A 24,654-nucleotide genomic window follows, 5' to 3' on the forward strand; every position below is an offset into this window, starting at 1 on the left:
TCAAATTTTGAATTCTATAGGCCAAGATATAAAGAATTTAATGAATGTTACTCAAGTAGACAACTTTGTTAAGAGTATATATGTAACTAGTAAAATCATTATTAATGTAGCATATAGGCATGCTATACTAAAAGCCATAAATTATCATATAAATACATGCACTTATATGATGTAGAATGGAGATGGGGAGGAGGAAGAAAAGTAGAAGAGCTGTAATATTAAAAAGTTGTTATAAGTGATGGAATTGCTAATATATAAGAGAAGTTTAAATTAATTGTTGAGACATTAAGTGAATAATTTTTATATCATGTATTAATGAACTTATTTGTAAAACTTTAATAGTTGTGTTAATCCAATAAATTTGATTGAGAATCATATGGTGTTGAAATTGGAAATAGATACATGTGAATGATATGTTGAGTGAAATTGGTTGAATTATGATATATAAACTTAATTGTAGGTGATGAGAAATGACAGTATGGAAATCAATTGGACACAAATTTGACATTGCGGTGAGCTCAAGTCTATGGGTAACGTCACAATGAAGAACCCGAACGTTGTGACATTAACTTGGGGTTTTGAAAATTTTATAATTTGGTCCCTATTCAATTATAAATTGTTCCGAGAGCTATCGGAAGCTTGAATTAAACTTAGATAAAATTTTAAATTGTATTGTAAATGCTAATTGATTTTAGTATTTTGATTAAAATGATAAAATGAATTGAATTTAACAATAGTTGCTCTAACAATGAACATAACACCTTGGTACTGTGACCCGATGACCGGATTAAATAAGAGGGTGTTACATTGAAGTTGATAACCCTGATCCACCATTGTTCATCGTCAGATCGACGTCATTCTTTAATATAATTTTCCTCTAGATCATGTTGGAAAAATTGGTTAAGGAAAGATTTTATAGTTACAATGGAAGATCTAAAATTCTCAAAACCGAGCCACTTTGTGATTTTCATAGTAATAAACCCTAACCGAAAGGCACCTGTGCTTTGTGTGAAACGGGTTCGAATCAATCATGGGTTTCAACCGAACAGCCTTCTTCGCTATTTTCATACCTTGACTTGTGCCCTAGTAAATTTACTAGGGTTATCGCCCCTTACATGTTTATTAAGGGGATTTGAGCCTCTCATGTATTGAGTTCAATTATACGTGCTTTCTGAACTTTTGACCCAACAGTTTATAATTTAATCCAACCTAATACTTATTTTCTATTTCTCAAAATAAATATTATTTATTCAAATAGTTTAATTAATTAAATTAACTTAATTAATTTCTCAATTAAATAATTTTCTCAACTCAATTCTTATTTTGTTAAAGTCATAACAATTACACCATAAAAAAAGCTATGAGGAAATATATTTAATTTTATTATTCAACGGATTTATAATGATTAATCAATTTAATTATATTTTCAAACTTCAATTTTTTAATTGTAATTAATTAAATAGTAATTCAAAAAAATCAAATTATAATGATCATTTGTGAATGTAACCCATTTTTCATACTTTATCATTTCCATTCATTTCTATCCATTTGGTTCTATATGCAATTCATTTCTGGTTTCAACGAGCTAGCGAAGGAATTAATTTGACATATATAATTAAGGTTCAAGTAAGTTATAATTAAGTTCCAGTTTTTCACATATTAATTATAAACTTATTTAGTCACGAAGTCATTCTGCTATAGTATTATGACTGAAATCTCGCTAATTACATACCATTACGAAAGCTACTTAAATAAGTGTTTGTCTGATGACCTTGTTATAAGTGTGTTACCCTTATAGGATATCTTTAATCTCTTTGGGATAAATCCGTTCTCCCAATATGATCCTATTTTATCTCATGGTAACCATTACATATTTTTCATGAAAAGTCAATTACTATCAAATAGTAATAAAGTCATTTATTACAAAGACAAATGACTCCTTGCCGCATTTACTTTTCATCTATCATGTAATGCCGATAAGAGAATATCATTTACCCTTTAGTTGGGCTATGAATTCCATTATTGTGAATGATGCTATATACCACAACATTTGTATGCCTAACGCACTAGCTTTCAGCCCCTTATTTATTTGAACTCAGGATTTTACTTACATCAAAGTATACAAGTCACGCATACATAGTCCATCATCCACTCAGGATTAAGGTATGCCAGACTATGAACATCACAGGTGAATAAATCCATAAATCTATAAATGGATCTATGATCTATTCTACTTGGGTCATGTTTAATGCACTGTCAATCCAATTAGTAACATCTATGTCTCTATCTTCTATGAGTCATTCATTTTAACGCTTAAGAAAAAAGAACTCCTTAATTATACTCAATAGAAACCATATTTTCTTTCAATCAATTTGCTTATTTCCGATTAGACTAAGGACATGTTTAAGTTATCTACTAATACAATATATTTTTCCATATTACAATTTGACCATGTAATACAACTTAGTATTAGTTAAACATTAGATAATCAGTGAGCTAATATTTACTTCAATTTTCTTTGCGTGCAAAAAATGTGGAGGACAATAAACAATGAATATTAATGTAAACAATGAATATTTTATTAAACCAATTTTTTCGAAGAATACTAGTATACAAAATGAATATACTAACCACTGCTTGGATCATCAAACCACTGCTTGGAGCTTGCTAACTGAACCTTGACTAGATTTAATATGGCTCTTTTTTCTTATTTTTTCTTACTTGTTCTCTTTCTTTCTTTTTATTTTGTGGATTATTTTTATTCTTAACTTTGCTTCTTGTAGGTTTGCTTTTGTTTTAAAAAGATATTTTCTTCTTCTTCTTCTTCTTCTTCCTCTTCTTCTTCTTCTTCTTCTTCTTCTTCTGTGTTTGATGATTTTTATTGGTTTTTTGAGTTGTAGTTTTGGGGTTTTTGTTTGGTGTTTTTGTTATTGTGATAGTGGTGGTTCTATTAAGAAAGGGGGTGAGAAAAAGGAATTATGATAGTGAAGCTCACTAATTGTGATGAGTGTAAGAGTTGAGAGAGAATGTCGAGTTTGATGGTGATTGAGGGAGGTGGTGTAGTGAGAGGTAATAAGGATCGAGGTTATGAGAGTTCGGGTGGTTTTTGAGAGTGAGGGAAGTAGAGGATGGTGAAGTGTCTGAAGTGAATATGGTGAAAAGTGTAAGCCATGGCGAAAAGGGTGGTGGTAATTTGTATGGGAGGTTAAAGATGAAGGAGTGAAGATATTAGTTTTAGCAAGTGTGTGTTTAGTTCATATAGGGTTTGAAAGTTTTTGGTAATCGATTGAAAATAGGTGGTGTGGTGGCTTGCGATGTTTGGTGAGGTCGAGAGTGGTGAAGGATGGGCATTGTGTGTTGATGATGGTTAAAGATGAAGAGGAAAAGTTCAATGGAGGTTCATGGTGGTAATCTACATGGCCAATAGGTGGAAATTTAACATGCCATGTCATATTCACGTTACCTTGGTAACGAAAAAAACGGTGGAGTGATTTTTTTTATAAGAACCCCAAAACATTAGTGACATTATTGTAAGTTTCAAAAGGTTAATGGCAAATAAAAATCTAAACAAAATTAAAGGGCTGTTGGTGCTGTTTGCCCTTTATTTATCAACTTTTGAATTATTTCTTTCTTAATTCATGTTTGATATAACCCTAAAAAACACATTTCCAAAGTTAATCTAAAAGTGATGATTTGATAGTGCATTGCTATTAATAATCAAATTATTTGAGGTTCTCTTTGTAACACCCCACACTTGAACCATCCATTGGATCTGGGTATGGGATGTCACAAATGGACCTATACTTATTTTGGCTAACTTAATTGCTACAAAGCAATCTAAAATAAAACATTCTAAAAATAAAATCAATAATAATTATAATTCCTACAACTAAGGCCTTAAGTTGTTGAATGCTTAATACTTCACTTCATTTCTACTTTTAATTAGATTGTTTGCTTACATGTCAAGTCTTAAAATCTAGCTAAGGACTTCTTGTCCTAAAATTAAGATTCTAAGTATACTATTTGGCTTCGTTGTTATTGATCTTATGGCAAAGCCTCCAATGGTACCCTTATCCCATGTGCATGACTGGATCCAACAGTGATCATCGATCTTGACATCGTCTGGCTTAGTCCCTCCTCAAAGTCCTCAATTCCTCGCTTGTCCTACAATCATCATATGAACTCCAGTAAGTTTAATTGAAATTAATGAGTTCCTCTTCTGTCCATATATTTAAACCCTACCACATGAGGGTAAACAATGTAAAATAATTTAAACATAAATACTCCATGCTCACTCATGGCGAGTGTTCTATATCAAGGTGGCAAATTTCAACCAAGCTTTCGAGCTACTCGACTAGCCATGAGACCTTCATATGGGTGGACTCTCCTTTGGTCCATAATTTAGATACCTCGCCACATTCGCATGTCCTATCCTAACTTCTCATATTTCTTTCATTTCATACACTCATATTCAGGGTATTCGTCGTCCTCAATCTTATTTGGTTGTACGTCCGTCCAACATCTTGTACGTTTGTGGTAGCGCTCACTTGTCTTTTGCCCAAGGGTCTTTATGTCACGCCTTATTTGGCAGACTTCCTTGGTCAAACCTGTCTTTAGAGGACCCTTTCTTCATATACACTATCCCCGAAGGACATATCGATATCCCTATATTATGTTAACCTTCAGCAGGCCTCGCCCCTTTGGCGAACCCATGGTTTATCGTTCCGACGACTATGCGAATCTACCATATTACTTACTTGTTTCCTCCCTATAGAGTTATCCTTCTGGCGGTACACCCCTAATATACTTTTCTCTAAGAGGAATGGTCTTAACACACATTCTATTCCTTCGGTAGAATCCTTATCCTGAGAGCACATCTCTCAGTATTCCTATGAGATACGCTTCTCGTGTACAACTTTATTAAGCTACCCTTAGTGGCTCTTCATGACGAATCTCGACTTGCGATCCTCAAATAATTTTCCATTCTTATTTTTCCATAACTAGGCTCGCTCCTACATGACCTATCTTTCTCTAATTCTTATTGGGTCTTCGCCCTTGCCTCATTGGCTTCCATCTTTATCACCATTTTTTGGCAGATTCCTCATGGTCCACTTACAATACTTACACCTTTTTTACTCTTCTTCTACCTGCATGGATTCTCGTTCTTGGCGAATAGGCCTATACTCCTCACTTGAGGCTTTGGCTTTTTTATATAAATAACCCTAAAATATTAATTAATTACGAAAATGACCTGTTTGCTACAGTGGAGGTCGGTGTCACCTGACCAATCAGCGGCACCACCCTTATTTTCCCCCTAATCATCAGTTTTTTAAAAAAAATATTTTTTGTGCCACCACTATATGTATTTTTCGAAATACCTGTGAAAGATACGAGTATTCACGGTGGAGAAAAAAAGGAAAAAAATTAATAGATGTCGTCGATCTGTCAGGCAGAAACGGTCCAATTATTAAAAATATTACTGTTAGTGAAAAAAAGGAAAAAAATTTTATCAGTGCCTCCGCTATGTTAGGCAACACTAGTGGTTGTCAGGAAAAAAAATTTTATAGGTGTTACTAGTGTGTCAAGTGACATCGGTGATTTTTTAAAAAAAAATTATATTTTTAATTGTTGTTGCCACACTGTCAGGTGGCACACCCATTATATATACCCCATTTCGGTGCAAAATCTGTATATGTTTAAGTTTTTGGTTTTTATTTAAAAAAAATTCTGTTGAAGAGAAGAAAAGAAGGAAGAAAGATCTGTGGTTAGTAGTAGGGGAGAAAATGGAAAAAAATATGAATGTTCAATAGAATGGGAGAATACAGAAAAAAATTATTTTTTTTGTTGGGTGTTCGAAATTGGGGGAGAAATATTCTATTTGTTTTGGTGTTTTAGGGAGAAATTATGATAGTTTTAAGGTATGTTTGAGTTCATGGTGATGCGGTGGCGTTCAAAAGTTCACACATTTAATTTGTTATTAGGGGAGTGCACCATCATCTTAGAAGATGTCGCATTGCAACTTAGGCTCCGAATTCGCGGTGGTTATGCGATCATAGATTCAAGTATAGTGTTCCAACCTACACATGAAAAGTTTCAGCAGTTGACGGTGGTTATGTGATCAAGTTTCATGCGACTAGAAGAGGATGCTTTATAAACTCATACATAATTTTGAGATCATAATCATAGGGTAAAAAATTGTTTAATCAACTTATTCTTTTTCTCCCTCAAAGTGGTATCTTTAACCTCATTGTCCAAAACATGTGTCAAAGGTGAGGGCAAGAAGACCGGTGGCGAGGGAAGTGACAATGATGGTGGAAACAAGCTAAAATGCAACTCAGGGCGATAGCGGTTGTTGTTATTAAAGTGGTGCATGAAAGGAAGGTTAGAGTGAGAAAAAAATGAAAAAACACTAAGAAAAAAGAAGAAGAAAATATGAGGCGATCGTGACCGCTACTAAATCATGTGATTATTCCAACTATAGTTAGTATCATTATCATACAAGTTAAAGTGATAGTGGGGATCATCGCATTTCTATCCATTGTTCATGTAACTAGAATTACAATAACTAAAAACAAACTTTTTAGTTCACTCAAAAAAGAATAAACGTTGTTAAGCTTAAAAAAAATAAAATATTTTCACTATAAAAATTTATGGAATAACGGTCCTTACCGTCTCGTGAAATTTTTTTCCACTATCACTATCACTATCACTACTATCAAGTTAAAAAAAAATTAATAGGTGAAATATATTTTAACGGGTATTCACAAGGGGAAAAAACTAGTTTAATGAAAAAGCTAAGAGATGAAAAAAAAGGAACCAAATTTTTTTTTTTTAAAAAAGGTGTGGGGTGAGCCCGTGACCATCTGATCACGTCGGTGGCAGGGTGTTAGCCTGGTGCCGCATGATAGCCAGGATTAGGGTTTTTATACATAGTCAGATCATGGTGTGGATTTTTGGCCCATGTCGATGTCTCTCCATAACCGCATTATTTTTCCCATCCAACATTCAAATCAAAATCAAACTCGTGTACAGACGATCACCTATCAACAGACGCTCTCAGAACCTCTGTACATGGGTCTTCAACTCTATATTTTTGACTTAATTAAGTGACATTTAGAACAGGCTCCACATCCGTTAACTCAACAAACAACCGAACTGGTTTAGTGTTCACGTTCCTTATCGAGCAATAAAGTGCAATCATTGTCTCTATGTCTTCATCATCTACACGTTTCATCTCGATAAATTTTATATTATTTGATGAAACTGGAAATTTGTAAAATAGTCTAGACATCCTCCTCGCACAACATCGAGCTATTTTTGCACTAATATTTTGTTTCATATCTTCGAGTTTTACATTCTTATTAAATCTCATTCCTATTTGCTGGTTAGATTCAAATATACAACCAACTGTTCTTTGTAAAATTACCCTTTCGAGATGAACGTATACAAATAATTAGTTATTCATCATCAATACAATATCTGGAAAAAAAAAGAAAAATAAAAAATAGCTTTTGTTTTAAAAAAATAGTAGCTCAAACTAAAAATATATATAATTACATACAAATAATTACAAACTAACCTTATAATCTCTAACTTGATGCTTGAAAAACCTGCACAAATCTTTCTTATTCTTTCTCTCTTTTTTCTCCCCTCCTACTAAACATAAATCTTCCCTTTTGTTTTCTCTCTCTCTTAAATAGACACCAAAAACATCAACAAAAACCACAACCTTCAACAAGTACAGTTTTTTTTTGCCTGGGGTGGGGTTATATGTTTTGGGTGGTGCCGCCTAACAGACTAGCAACACTCATTAAAAAATATTTACTTTTCTTTTTTTCTCCACCATGAATATCCGCATTTTTCATAGATATTTCAAAAAATACATATGAGTGCCGTTTGACATAGTAACGACACAAGAAAAAATCTTTAAAAAAAAAACACTGATGATTGGATAATTATTCGAGGAAAAAGAGTGGTGCCACTAGTTATTTAGACAATACTGATTTCCAATATAACAAATGGGTAATTTTTGTATATAAAATTGTCCAAATTTTTTTGGTAATTAATTAATATTTTAAAATTATTTATATAAAAAAACCTTGAATCGTCCATAACAAATTAGGCAAACTGTCCACTTTCTTTGGTCTAGCAATGGAATAACAAATTTATTAAATTTAATTATTGAATTAATTTATTATATTTCTAATATTCTATATGTTTTTATTTAAACTTGAATTTTTAATCTTACAATTTTATAATATTTAAAATCCATTTGCCTATAAATACACACAGATTCAATATAGCAATCGAAAATTAAATAAATACACACAGATTCAATATAGCAATCGAAAATTAAAATGGGTAACGAAATGTGTGCGATGAAGCAAATATATTTATAAAAAATATATATAAAACAATAAGGTCACTTAAAATGATTTCGAGACATTTCAGACAGTTGAAACTATAGTTTATAAATTCAAATTTTGGCATTAGTAACTAATTTATACATGAACTCATATAAAGAATTACATAGATGAATCTATTCAATTTAGATATGAGTGTCACCATATTATAAAAGAATCTGAGACCCAAACTTTTCATTGAATAAATTGTTACTAGTAATTTGTACATGAAAATGGTATCTCTTCTTCAACCTAAAATTACATATGCAGCCAATTTCTCTTTGTGAAAATTTTGAACCCCCCCCCCCGGAAGAAAAAAACCCAGAAAATTGGAACATTTTCTTTAAAGATTGCCATGCTATCTAAAACTCTTCAGGAATGCGATAAAGCACTGGAATATTACGATCAGGGCAAGGAGACACGATATTAACTCGGTTCCCTGGGAGGTCCACAAGTTCACGAGCTACATCTTTGAATTCCAGAACCCCTCCATCTTTGCATTTCGAAAGCAATCGAACAGCTTCTTCCCTTGTCATCTTCACCTTTACTCTTATATTCCTTGCTTTTGAATCAAAACCGGGGCTACTTCTCTTGATATCCTTGTGATCTTTAACTTCTAGCAATGGCTTTGTACTTGGAAAGGAATCATCGAAGTGTTTCTTGATGGGCGAATATCGATTCTTATTCAACCCATTCATGTTTATGAACTTGGATGCAGTAGTGTTGGATCCTAAAGCGATTTCATCAGAAAAAATCCAGTGGATAAAAGAAGCAACAAAGGTAAGCATTTTGTGTTTCTGGGGGAGAAAAAAGGATGGGTTTTCTTTGTTATTTAGTGATTTTGTAGTGACAATGGTGATTGCTGGTGCAAGAGCAATGAAATGCAGGGGTGAGTTTATATAGATAAAAGAAGCATGAGGGGAGGGTTAGGGAAGAGATAAGTGATTGGTGAGTGAAGGAGTGGATTATGGGCAAATGTGTGATTCTGTAACAATGACTTGGGTCAAGGCGTCAAGTGCACGACATTAGAACAAAGAAGAAAACTTGGTAACCCAAAAAATAAAAAATAAAAAATAAAAAAGAGGACAAATGAAAACTTCCGTTCGTTTCAGTCAAATTCAAGATTGACATTGACCTGTCAACACCAACTCGTGTTTCATGAATCTTAATTATAATATAATACTTAGAAACTCTTTTACGGTGGAACATAGTGCTGAAGGGTTTTTCACCAATTGAACGTATTTATAGAATGTATTCGGGTTCAAACATTTCGGTAAATAAATATTAGGCTATTGCTATTTCTCAAAAATGATTTATTTTTCTAAAAAAATTAATATTTTATTATATTTAGATGAATTTACATAAAATATTTTCTGTTATTTGATAGATTTTTTAAATATTTTATAAAAATTATTTTTAATGAAACAAACATACATTTGAGATTTTCTTATTTTTTATTGTTTAATTGAATTTATTTTTATCTATAATTTTATATTTTATATTGTTTTTACATATATTAAAAATATTATGTTAAATTCAAGTTCATTACAACGTTATTTTTTAATTACATGACTACCAAGTGAGTATTTTTTATTTAAAAATGTGATATCAATAAAATTGACAAAAAAAAATTAACAATGTCAACAATTGGACTTAATTTTCAATTTTAAAAAGTAAAGGGACTAAATTCTTAAAAATAAAAGTACAAAGATTAAATTGCAAATCTGTGAAGTGTACATAAGACTTATGACATATTTTAACCTTTATACTACAAAACATTTATTATTAATATATTTATAATTTTAATAAATATTTATTATTAAAATATTAATATTGAATATTTTTCAATAATATGTGAATAATATTATTTAAAATTATTATTTTTAAAATTTATTATTAAAATAAAATTGAAATATTAAATAATTTATTAAAATAATAAATTATATTTATTATATTAAAAATTTATTATATGATTAAATATAAATAATTAAATATGTATGTTTAATAATATTGAAAAATATAATATTTTAATAATTTTAAATAATTTAAAAATAAAAATAAAATTTATTATCAATATAATAATATTAAGCTTTATTTAAGTTAATTTTTATATAAAAATAAAATTATCTATAGAGAAGCCAGAAAATGACTTATGCTTTTCAAAAAGGGTAAATAATTTTATAGGAAAAATGGCTTATTTTTCGTTGACTTGCAACTCATTTTCCGTTGACTAAGCTATTTTTATAAATAAGTAATTATTTGATGCACGCTTTGAAGAGTTTTTTTTCTTGATAATTGAGATAGGGTTGTAGGGATGAAGTTGATACGAATTAAACCCAAGTTTTCATACCCAATAAAAATGTTTTTATAAATAAGTTAAGAGGTTGTTGACCACTTTAAAGACTTAAATTTTTATAGGTATACTTGTTGAAAATGTGATAAGTGTTTTGTTTTTTTAATTTAATTTTTTTATTATATCTTATAGAGCACACATTACCTTCTGTTGTGGAGTTTAAAAGACTACATTAAGGGATTATATTTCATGCAAGGTGAGACTTAGGCTATGTTTGATAAATTAAAAAATAAGTGTTGAAAAATAAGTGTTGTTATATAATAATTATAATAATACAAAGAGCACAAGAATAATAGATGAGAATAATTGGGATTTCTATTGCATTTCTCTTCTTTTTCATCATCATTACAAGTAGTATACTTATATATATATAGGGAGATTAGACTCCTCATTTTCTAATACATAAATAGGAAAGGGGTTACAAAAAGATGAAAGGTGAAAGGTTGATTATAATGAACATCCACTTAATAGCATTCATAACACTCCCCCTTGAATGATCATCTATAAAGGATATGCCTCATTAAAAACCTTATTAGGAAAAACCCTATGGGACAAAAACCTAGTGAAAGAAAAAAAAGTACATAATCTTTTGATACAAGTATGTCATAACTCTAAAAAAAATTGTAGTGCTAATTTACTCCCCCTCATGTAAGCATCACTTAAGATCTTTGAAACGACGCAATCCAATACTGAAAATTAACTTTTCAAATGTAGCGGTAGGGAGTGCCTAATTGAATTCTCGATTATTCTTTGCATCAGGTGAGAGGTGTTACAACAATGCATATTTTGATCCCCCTTATTTGAACATCATTTTATAACTCAAAATTGAGACATTCAATATTATTTATCAATAGTAAATTATCAACATATACAACAAATTTTGTTGATGCGTATCAATATAACAATAAAATTCAATTGCATTCTAATGTTTTAGATGTCACCAACAACTTTATAAAGCATGATGTATCGTATCATTCACTATTATCAATACAATGAGTGCATTGAACACATAAAAATGGTACTTCAGGACCATCATTTTATAACATTATTATTTGACTATTTGTATTTCCTTTTTAATATCTCCAATCTACTTGAAAAATTAGCCTAATTAATTTTGATTATATAAACACTATTGGATACTCAATAGCAATTCTTTATAATATCATTGTGTAACAATTTGTCCTTATTGAACACTCGATCTTCACGTCGAGACAAATTTTCATTTTTAGATATACTTTCATTATAAAGTTTATCTATCGAATAATTAAATCTTTTAGAAATTCTTCAGGAACTCCAATGATGTTTGATACATTAATATCAACAATGATGATAATAACCTATATTTATAAATACATTAATTAATAAAAACTCTTGAACAAAATCATATGCACATTTAATAATTTTCTCATGAAACTCGAATTTTGTGCTTCAGGCATTAATATTATCAAGTAATTCATATTAGCTTAATACAAATTCACTAGACATAAATAAATAACTTTATTTGGTGTTGCATCCACCACAAATTAATCATTTTTCATAACCAAAACCAAGTGTTTTGTGAATGTTCTTGTTACAAGTTAATTCTATATATTATGACTTGTATTTTTTTCGCTATTATGCTAATATGTACTCCTCTTGGCTTTACACCTTCTAGGTGTTTGAACTTCAAGTCCGAGATGCATTTAATAAGTTATAATAGAAGTGTCTCTTTATTTTGATGAGTTGTTCCCATATCAATGCTTTCAAATATATTTTCATTCAAGATCCTCACTTTTTCATAATATTGATGTGTTCTACGTATATTATCATCGTCGACAATAATTTCCTTTTGTCAGCTCCATCATATTTAGTTATGACTAATTGATTGAGATATCCTATTATATTCTTAATTTCAAGTACCTCAACCTATTCTGGGGTTTTATCAAAAGTTATGCATTGGGTCTCTTCATGAGTACCCGTCTTTTTTATCATGTGACTATATTCATTTCTTTCTCATTTCTTTCAAGAATTTATCGTTTTATGAAATCGATTGGTTTACCATACTTCTAGTATACTTAAGACTTATTTTTATCACATTGTCTTTCCGGGAGATATAATTTTTTGGAGCATTTTAGATGGTATAGGTATCAACTAGTATATTCAATCTCTAAATGTCATCACTAAACATGTCTGAGAAATAATTTTATCCTTCAAACTTTGTGCATATAATATTAGTGAGGATCACAAAAAGTGATGGCATAATTATTTAACCAACTTGTCTCCCCTTAATACTAAGAAAATTTGCAACATGGCAATACTTTTTCAAAATTATAAATATATCTTCTTTCAACTTTTAACATCTAATGAAAATTCTAATTTTTTCTCGACTTCATACTTGATGATTCATCTTAGTGCATTGTGGTGGAACATAAAATAGATATTGCATATTCAAATATTCTTAGATGAAATATATTGACTTATAAATGAAAATCAATTCTCATGAGACAAATATTTCTTACATGTTGGCTTGATGCAAATAAAATTATATGCTTATTGTAAAGCTATTCTTATATTGATGGTTGAGCAATTAAATGGAGACATAGTTTTGCTAACCATTAAGTATAACATATATAGGCATAGACAACCTAATATTATCCCAACTAAAACTACGAAAATCAAGCTTGTGATATAATGCACTAGCATTGTTAGCACAAATTGCATACTATAGAGATTGTGCACAATCAGATTATTTCATGAATAATATTGTAAACTTTGGGTTGCACATATGTGATACTGAGCTCTTATATTATTTAGATATCATCCAAAAATGCAGCTAGCCTCTAACTTTAGCTGGTGTTAGTTCAATATTTTATCCAAAGAACTAGTATTGATAATAATTATTAAAATGAATATAACTTCTAATTTTTCAATAAAATCATATAAATTTTCATCAAATTATTTTGCATCATTATTGACTGGAGATGGTCTAACCGATCATACCGACACTATGAATTTCTTTTCACTATCTCATATGTCAATCATATAAGTGTAATGTATTGCTTCGAGGAATATATATAATACAAATACATGAGTGTCTCATGTTGTTTCTATCTATGATTTTAATGTATAACACATAAAGATTTCCTTCAACATATATCTTCTTAAAGTATTAGTTCTTAGAGATCTTTTTATAGTTTGATGCAATATTACTTAGCTTTTCAAGAGCATGTAATAAAATATTACTTTATCATATAACATTAGTGAATGTGTAATTTATTTTAAATAATATGTAGTTTTGAAATTCTTTTCAACATAGATGATAAAAATTTTAGATCCTTAAAAAAATTATTTATCCATATAAAAGAAAATATATTTTTATATAAGGAATAAGTATAAATAATTCATATGTTAAATATAGCAAAAATTAAGCTCATGTCACTAATCAAACACTTTAAGAAGCATGCAGTTAGATAAATTGTTTTATATACCATAACATAATAAAATACAAAATATTATAAGGTCATAATAAGATATTAAAGCTACAACTATATATAGATGTTTAAAATTAAAATTTTTTAACCTCCACCTCTTATAGCATAATTTCAATTCAAATTTTATTATCATGCATTATGGAGTATCTTTTTTTTCTTCTATAAGACTTTGCAAAATTTAATGTTTTAGACATGCTATAGGCAAGTACATGGTGCATTCATATTTATCATAATATTTATTAGCATTATATTTTTTTTTAGCCTTGTACTTTTTCACAACTAGTAGAATTATAATGTCAATATAAATTGCAACAATTGATAATTTCATTGTCATTCATTTTATCTAGTATCCACATATAAGTAATATTATGACATTTACTTCTATAAATGTATAAACCAATGAGAGATCCATAATGCCATTACTTCAACAAAAGAAATATAATTTTTATTAAAATATATGCAATATTCACTTCAGGTAATATGTCGAAATGTTCAAATATTCAAATTGAGTTCAATGATCAAAAGTGATAATAGAATTTATTATATTTAAAGCAAACATTCACTTCAAAAAGTGTATAAGAAATAATTCGGAAAAAAATGTAAACTTAACTCATATTCTTTGCCAATAAGATCACAAGATATTATCTGCTCCAAAGAAATATTAATTAGTATAAACCATTGATCATTTTGTTTCAGGAATAAACATTTACCAACATTTTGGACTATCCATCTTCCACTTATATCTATTTGCCAAAAACAACAATAAGTTTCATTCACTTCTAGAATGAATAAACAATAATTTGTTAACAAAGCCAATAAAGTCATCATTGTTTGCAAATTTACTTCAATATCATTGTCATATTTCAAATGTGTCTATACATTGTTCCCTTTTCTTTTTAATCGAACCTTGGAAAAATATTCAATCCATATACATGTGTCAAATGATCTTTGAGTATCATATAAATATTTTCATTCTCTTTGAAGGGATACTTGGAAAACTTTAAAATTCTTTTCGAAAAATATATAATTATTATAAAATAATTAAATTATACTTAAATTATGAATGTGTTGAATTTTAATTAATTTTATATCAAATTTTGATTAATTTTGATTATTTTTGACATATTTGCACAAATGACAAAAAACGGCTCAGCAGACACTACTAGAAGTGCAAAACCGAAAAACAATTTTGAAGCATCAAGGCAAAATAAATTTTCATCCTAAGATGGTCCACATTATGAATATTACTTCATAATATAATTAATTTTAATTTTAATCCAATTTAATTTGGGTTAAATAAATTATTATTGATTAATTATGAAAAGGGGCCCAATTGAGCTGAATTGAGAAAACCGATCCAACCAAGCACTGGGTAGCCCAAAATTGTCTTACATGCTGACCCAATCAGCTTGTTTGGCTAATAATTTGGCTTGCAAGATGGCCCTTGAAAACTTCTTCAATTTGCATTCAAACCCCTCCACTATTAATGTCCTTCAAGATTTACCCTACCTAAAAATAGCATGTTTGAAATCTTCAAACATGCCACATGTGTGGCCGGCCATGGGGGAGTCTTTGGTTGCTGATTTTGGCTATTTTTAGCAGTCGTCTCAACCTATAAATATCCCACTTGGCTGCTCACTTCAAACACATCTCAAAACCATTCATTCTTCATTTGTCTTTTACTTTTCTCTCTTCATTGTTCTTCATTTTCTTCCCCATTCCCTTGCCGATTTCACCTTTTGAAAAAGAGTCCTTCAACCACCATTTGGAGTAGCATTCAAGTGTTCGTGGAAGCCTCAGTTCAACAAGAACAAGCAAAGAAGGAAGAGCGGAGCAACTTAGTTAAGCCTCGGAGAAACACCAGATTTGATTCTTGTTCCTTATCCTTTTAATTTTATTATTGTTGTTATGAACATGTCTATGGATATTTGTGATGTTGATATGTTTAATTTAATTAATATGACTTAAATTTAACTCATGTTAGGTTGATTGCATTTTGTCTACTTGAGTTATTAAAATTGTGTTTGTGTTGTTATAGGTCTTAGTAAGATGTTTGATTAAATAAAACCATGACTAAGTTATTCTTGCATTACAATTGTAAGGTAACTAATGAATTAATTATTTAAATGGACTGAAATTGTAATGAATTGATACGGTACTTAATCAGTGCATGTTTAATCATCTAAGGTAGCTGAGGTTTAAATTAGCAACGGTATCTAACGATACATTAGCCTTGCATAACTTGCAAGATTATTGTGATTAAACTATTTCAAGGTAGAAACACATTGTTACCTCACATAATCTTTTATGTGCTTATGAGATTGAATTAATTGTTTGAATTGGCACAGAGATATGTACAAGAGATTATTTTAATTTCATAAATATGTATGTACATTAACACATTTGCTTATTAAAATTTGTTTAATCGGTTGAATTGACATAGAGATATAGTAAAGAGATAAAAGGATTTTTGGTAAGTAAGTATGTTCATAAGTTAACAAATTACTGAGTTGTCGTGAATTTATTTGTAACAACACAAGCATGAGTTTAATAATTCTAAGTTAAGAAATATAATTAATCTAGCACAATTATGTCATCTTGATTATTATGAAAAGTGTTGTAAGGACACTAAGTGGTGTGTAGGGCGGGGTGCGTGTTTTATACCCCACATGGTGTGTTGGGATGGTCCGAGCTAGTGTGTAGAGGATGTGGGTAGGATTATATATATGCATTTGTACTACCCTGACATGATTCTAATTTTGTATAGGATGTATGTCTATATCTGTTTTGCCATGTGATTAAATTTGAAACTCTGTATTCTTACGAGTTACACGCTGCGTTATAAAAACTCACTCTTTGTTCGTCTGGTAATTTCAAGTAACCCTCAGACTTAGGTGGGTCGATGCCATAGGAGCTCGGTTATGTCCACGTTTCTGTAAACTCTGTTTATTTAAATTTGAATTGTTTGTTTAAAATTCTGATTTGAGAGTTTTATAATTTTTGGACTCTCTAGACATTTGGGGTTGTTTTTGTTTTGGATTTTTATTTTAGATTTTTGGCATGGCACTCGATAAAACGACTTTACAAAAATAATTATTTTTCTACAATCAACTGTTTTTGAGAAAATAAACTCAGTTTTCCAAAATGTAACATTCTATTCTCGCTAAAAATATGCGACTTATTCAGAAAATGTAAACAAACAACAGTTTCAGTTAAATAAGTATGACAAATACGTTTTAAATAAAGCAGGCTTTTTAAGTAATAAGATACACGATTTTTTTCAAAAAGTGTAAGATTCTAAATGTTTTATAATATTTTCAGATTCGGTCATAACGTCTAGACCGAGTTTGGGGTGTTACATTTAGTGGTATCAGAGCCAGGTTTCAAAACTCAGTCTGTGAAATTTTGGGTTCAAAATTGTATATGTTTATTTTTTAAACTGAATATGGAAAATAAGTTCGTGGAATATCGAGCTTCCGGCGCCGATCCTGTAAGTCATTCTGACTTAGAAATACTTTAATCTAGAAAACTTTGATAAGATAGTTAGAGACTAAAACATTTTTGAGATTCTTGAAATTTCTTCTAATACTTATTGAAGCATAAAATACTTGTTAATAAACACTGAAACTAATATATAAAACTTTGTAATAAAGATAATCTGAGAATACAATGAGTACCCGTGGAACACGTGGTCGTGGTACTCGTGGGTGTGATGGGCGCCGTAGAGGGACTCAAGCTGAGTCGTCCTCGATGGGAGTATGCCTAATCTGGATACAAGTGAGACACCAGCTACACCTACTGCTGAGACTAGGTCTCAAAATCAATCGCCTGGGGACGACGCATTGTCCCAAGCTATACTTAGAGCGTTGGAGAGGGTCGCTAGACCCCATTCTGGTTCTGGAAGCTGTGGATTGGTAACTAAACGACTTCGTTCTAATGACATTGAGTTATTTAGGGGTGTCATTGGAGTCTCCCCGACTATGGACGAATATTGATTGGAGGCCACCGAGAGAAACATGAATGATATCGACTACACCCTTGAGTAAAAATTGAAGGGTACAGTATCTTTGCTCCGTGACGAGGCATATCAGTGGTGGTTAACAGTTGAGGAGGGTACTCAGTTAAATCAAATTACGTGGATTAGTTTAAGAACACCTTCCAGAGTAAATTTGTGGGGACGAGTTATGTAGATGCTCGTAGACGCAAGTTTATGAATCTCACTCAGGGGAATAGGACTGAGTCGAGCATGAGGCTAAATTTCTTAGACTGGGCCGTTATACTCGTGGGATAGTATCGAATAAGAATGAGAAATGTGTCTATTTTGAGAAAGGATTAAGGGATAATCTGAGAGTTCTGATAGCTCTACAGAGGGAGAGAGAATTTTTCATCTTAGTGGACAATGCGAAGATCGCCGAGGAGGTTAAACCCGTTGAGCACGAGAATAGGAATCGTGGGAGGGGTAAGAATAAAAAGATTTAGAGTCCACTAGTTCTATCTAGAGGCCTAAGAAACGGGCCAGGTCTGATGGGCCTTCGAGATTTAGGGTTCCAGTTGCTCCTATTGTGGCTTATTCGTGTAGAGATTTTGGTAGACCCCATCCGAGTGACTGTTGGAGGAGGTTGGAAACGTGTTTGCGATGTGGGTCGATGGAGAACCATATCAGGGATTGCCCACATCGTTCTAATTAGGTGGAAGCTCCAACTTCGAGATTTGTTCAGCCACAACGAATAGTTTAGTAGCTACCTAGGGGTCGTAATGGTATGGGTCGAGGGCAGAGAACACTGGGTAGAGGTGCTAATTAGACTGAGGTGAGGCAGCCTACGTTGGTTTATGCTACTAGACGTCGTAAGGACAGAGACTTTAATGGTGTGATTATCGGTACATTCTTTATTTATGATGCCCCTTATTTTGTATTGATAGACATAGGGTCAACACATTTCTATGCAGCTAGTGTCGAAACCACTTTTTTGAAAAACAAACAAGTTTGTTGTCGACTTAAAATGAAACGAAAATTGGGAGTCGCCACCGATCCTTTATTAAGGTGTGATCGGCTCACCTTGAAAATAATTTTGATCTGCGAAGCTTGAGAAAATAGGTTCGGGAGTCAGTTACGCACGAGGAAAGGTTAGCACCCTCATAACACCCAAAATTGGTACTGAATTGATTGTTTAATGTCTTAGTGTCGAGAATTTGAAAAGATTTTAAAATACGATCCTTCCTTTTTTATTAATGTTAATTTTATAAAAGATGCTCGGCTAAATCGAGGTGAATGCTAAAGACCTTTTTGTCTCAGAATAATAAAATGTCACACCCAATACATTAGGGCACGACATCTTTAGTCCTCGAGAATAAGCTTATCTATTGATTTTCAAAACTCTTGCGGTGAAATTAAAAAGGAATATTCAATTGCTTTAAGTCAGATGAAAAATTGAAACCCAATACGTTAGGGCACAATTTCTCAAAATTCCTAGCATTGAATATAGCCCTTATTATTTTTTGAAATTTCCATTTCGGGAAAACGACATGTCACATCCAATACATTAGGACACGGCGTATCGAATTTCCGAAAATGAGTTTTTGGTTTATGTGTTTTGATTAAAGAAAAATTTCGATTATTTAGAATCAACGAGGAAAATTAGAACCCAATGCGTTAGGGCTCAATTCTCTGGAGGATTCCAAATTTCGAGTATTGCATTATTTTTGAAAACTTTTGTATGAAATAACTTTGACATTTGTAATCTTTTGAATGGATAAAAAAATGATTGAATAATAATGTACAACACGAATTGATAATTCGTAAACTAAAGCATTCTCTAATGAATAACAAAGATTCAATATATACAAATAAACAATGTCATATACGTAAGAGCAACAATTTTATATCCTACATTATGCAAATACTAACATCCATATTAGCAAGCAAAATGAATAAGAAGGCTAAAAAGTAATAAGCTAATTAAATAAAATGTATCAAGTTTTAAAATAAAAAAAAACAACACGAAAGAAGGGAAGTTATGTTAAAATAAGTTTAAAATAATATATATGTATATATATATACATGAAAGTTTGAAATAAATAAAAAATAGTTAAAAAACAAATACTTCATAAAATAATAGTATCCCAATAAATAAATATTATATCAAAATACATAAAATTATATACATATATTAACTTAAATAAATACACGAGGAAGGAAAGATTTAATAATAATATAAATAATAACATATATACATAATAATATATTAAAGTTGAAGTAAGCAAAATATACTAAAGTAGGTTTTTGTTTTTTGTTTTTTTTGTTTTTTTTAAATAAATAGTATGTATGTATAAATAAAATAAAAAGATATAATAAGAATTCGATAATATATTATATATACATGTATATAATCAAAACGGTTTAATATATGTATAAAATAGTATTTGTACATAAATGTGAACACTTAAAATAATATTATATAATAAAATAATGCATATACATAAAAAATTATATAGATAAATATATGAACTAATATAAATAATAACACTAATAATAATAGTAGTAGTAGTAATAATAATAATAATAATAATAATAATAATAATAATAATAATAAATTAATATTAAAGTAATTATTTTAGTAGCAAAAACAACAAATTACTAATTGGGAATTAAAGTAGAAATTTAGGGGTAAAACTTGCAATAAAATGAAATGAAAAGGACCGAATTGAAATTCATTTAAAATCAGGGTGACTAGCACCGAAATTAAACGCACAAGTCCTACGTGGCATTCAATTCAGATAATTGGAAACGACATCCTTTCAGACGTTCGTCTCCTCAACTGACAGGAGGACGAAATTGGACGCGGGATCGAATTATATGGCCAAATTAAAAAATAAAAAAGGATTAAACTGAAGTAAATCAAAAATAGAAGGACCAAAAATGAAAACAAACCATTGAGATGAAACGCGCGGATCCTTCCCTCGGGTCGAGTCACCGCGCGGATCAGATACTAATACGACACTGTTCTGGGGCCACTGAATCTAGCCCCAAACGGTGCCGTTTGGAACACTTATAAATGCCTCTTAAAACCCTAAAAACCTAAGAGTCAAAGGACCGTTCCTTTTACTCTCAGCCGCCTTGCTAATCCGGTAACTCTCCACTATCCACTCCGATTTGGAACGGAGCTAGCAGAGGTTCCGACGTCATGAAGAGGTAAGCCCTCTTCTTCCCTTTCCTCTCTACTTTCTTATTAGTAATATTAGATTTTAAAAAAGGAATTGAAAAGGAACATAATCAAAAGAGAACAACCGATTACCTCTTTTCAATATTTTTTGGTTTTTTTTGTATTTAATCTCTATGTATTGATCTCGTGTGTACAAAAAAGGATCCCCAAACAATACAGAAAAAAGGGGTTTTATAACCCCGAAAATACATCAATTTTTTCTTCTGTTTTTATCATATTTTTTTCTATTTGCTATTTTGTTATTATATTTTTGGCTGTCGTTTTTTATTTTTCTTTGTTTGTTTGTCCTCTGCAGCTACAGTCGTACGGAGGTGGTGGCGTGGCGCGCGTAGAGAGGGAGACCGAAGGCGTTGGAGGCTGTGTACGTGGGGCATGTACGGACAACAGCGGCTCGCGCTGGAAGCTGCTAGGGTTTTGGCGTTTGGTGAAAGTTTTGGGCTAGGTTGGGCTGGATTGGGTTTTGGGCTAGGCTAGTGTTTGGGTAGTTTAGGTTAAAATGGGTTGGGCCTATGTATTTGGACTTTATTTATTTTTATTTGGTTTGTTAATTTTTGTTTATTTAATCCTAATGGGCCTGGGCTAAAAATTGGGTAGTACAGCTGCCCATCTTTGCTCGTTGTCGTGTAACGGGAATGGAGCAAAGACTTTAGAAATGACCAATTTTTGTCCAGTAGCGCTGGATCTTGATGCTCTTCTTCTTCAAGTAGCCTCATTCCATCCTACTGCTTTGATCCAGTCTACCACCTTGTCGGGGAGATAGGATTCGTAACTCGTAACTTTAATCTGCTTGACTATGATGTCGAGGAAGCAAGATTCACTGTTGTGGCTTCAATCTTTTCCACTACACCGCCTGGGAAGTAAGATTCACTGTTGTAGCTTTAATCCTTTTAACTACAATGTCGGGGAAGCAAGATTCACCATTGTGGCGTTAATCTGTTCCACTGCACCGCTTGAGAAGTAAGATCTGTAATTATTTGGTCTATTCCACTGTAATCTCAGAGAGATAAGACCTGATGCGATCTCCTCTACTGTAACTTCAGAGAGATAAGCTCCTTTATTTTAATCCGCTCCACTGTAATCTCAGGGAAATAGGATTACTGGCTTCAATCTGCTCCGCTGTAATCTCAAGGAGGTAAGATTTCTGGCTTCAATCTGCTCCACTGCAACATCAGGGAGATAAGATTCACCATTTTCGATTAGGAATTCTTCGGTCTATTCCATTGGAATCTCAGGGAGATAAGGCCTGATGCGATCTACTCTACTGTAATTTTAGAGAGATAAGATCCTTTATTTTAATCCGCTCCACTGTAATCTCAGGGAAATAGGATTACTAGCTTCAATCTGCTCCGCTGTAATTCCATTTTCGATTAGCTCTACTACTGCTTAGGGAGATAAGATCTGAAATTCTTCAGTCTATTCCACTGTAACCTCAGGGAGATAAGACCTGATGCAATCTACTCTACTGTAATTTCAGAGAGATAGGACCCTTTATTTTAATCCGCTCCACTGTAATCTTAGGGAGATAGGATTACTAGCTTCAATCTGCTTCGTTGTAATCTCAGGGAGATAAGATTCCATTTTCGATTAGCTCCACTACTGCTTAATGAGATAAGATCTGAAATTCTTCAATCTATTCCACTGCTGACCAGGGATATAGGACTTGTGGCTTAAATCTACTTCCTTACACTTGAAGATAAGATTTGATCTGCTCCGCTATTGCTTAGGGAGACAAGATCTATAATTTCCCAACCTATTCCACTGCTGACCAGGGATATAGGACTTGTGGCTTAAATCTGCTTCCTTACTCGTGAAGATAAAATCCACCGTCTTCGATCTGCTCCGTTACTGCTTAGGGAGACAAGATCTGTAATTTCCCAGATCTGTTCTCTGAGGAACATGACCTGTATCATAAACCTAATCGTGCATAATGATTAGGATGGCATGATCAAAATGAATCAAATGCTCCTAACTAGACATGTGTGAATGGTACTTGCATGAATGCAGAATTTTATTTTTTCCGAGAATGATCCCGCTTAGGTTGTTATTATCCAAGTTTATTAAGGCTTTGTGACTGACGTGCTACAACGTCTTCTTGCTTGACTGGCTTTTCTGAAGAGACATTTAGCCAGATTGCCCCTGACTGTAAACCTTAAAGTTTAATCCATTAGGGCGCACAATTTGTGCCATCATTCTCCCACTGCAATCCAAAGGTAGAAATATATGGCTTTTCCTCAATCCTCTCTTATCACAATTCAGGGATACAGGATCTGAATCGTTCTAGTTTCTTACACCATTCCCAGGGTGTCGTACCAAAGGCTCATGTGCAAATGAAGGCTCTCTTTTTCGAGGTAACCTCTTCCTATTGCCTGGTGATCATTGCTTGCTTGTTTATTTAAGCTTTGTCATCAACATGAACTTCTTGTCATTTTGTTGAATCAATGCATTTGACAACAAAATCCAAAGAGAAAGTCCAAATTTAAACTCTTCCTTCTCAAATTTCCAACCTTTAAATTTGGTGTGTTCTAAACAATAGTCCTGTTTCAGGTTCCTATATTACTTAGAACTTTTTAGAGTAATATGCAAAATTTCCTTTGTGAAAGCTTTATTAGTCCATTAATCATTATTCCAATGCAACATGCTTGCAAAAAGGGTCATAACAATGGATAAGAATAAAGTTGGTTCTGAGCATAGCTCGAAAGGAATAAATTATCAAAAATAGTATAGAAGGATAACAAAGAAATTGATTGGGAATGTGTATCTTGAAAAGAAAAAGTATTCCAAGAATAAAAATAATATGAGAACTGGGTGCCCCAGATATCGTAGCTTGAACTTTTCTGTACAAAATTTCTGAAGACCATTTTGAGTTTGACATGTGTTTAGGAGATCTACCGTGTTTTGTCGATGCCCCAAGATGTCGCCTACCCTTTCCTGTTGATTCAGGTATAACAAGATTACCACATGCCCGAAGATTCGAGTTACTTTGATCGCTTCATGCCTCATTCTGATCAATATTTGAGCCGCCTTTTTCAGGTTTTCAACTCAAATCCCCCTTGGTCTCAAGGCGCCCTTTGCGGGTTTTCCCCTTAGCCTCTCTATTTTTACTTTTTTCATTTTTTCATTTTTCATTTTCATTTTTCATCTTTTTTTTACTCAAAGTCCCATTTGCAGGTTTTCACCTTGGTCCTTTCTTCTTCTTTAAACGAAGTATT

The 24,654-nt window shown here is 31.7% G+C and overlaps 1 protein-coding gene across 1 annotated transcript; it reads right to left on the minus strand.

Annotated features, from left to right (window-relative positions):
• Positions 1–8,467: 8,467 nt before the first annotated feature.
• On the minus strand, positions 8,468–9,368 carry LOC121215461 (uncharacterized). Its single transcript, XM_041089990.1, has one exon. The coding sequence runs from the start codon at positions 9,188–9,190 to the stop codon at positions 8,765–8,767; it is 426 nt and encodes a 141-aa protein (XP_040945924.1). The 5' UTR covers positions 9,191–9,368; the 3' UTR covers positions 8,468–8,764.
• Between the last annotated feature and the right edge of the window lie 15,286 nt (positions 9,369–24,654).

Source organism: Gossypium hirsutum, chromosome D03 (assembly GCF_007990345.1).
Source record: "Gossypium hirsutum isolate 1008001.06 chromosome D03, Gossypium_hirsutum_v2.1, whole genome shotgun sequence".
Classification (NCBI taxonomy): domain Eukaryota; kingdom Viridiplantae; phylum Streptophyta; class Magnoliopsida; order Malvales; family Malvaceae; genus Gossypium; species Gossypium hirsutum.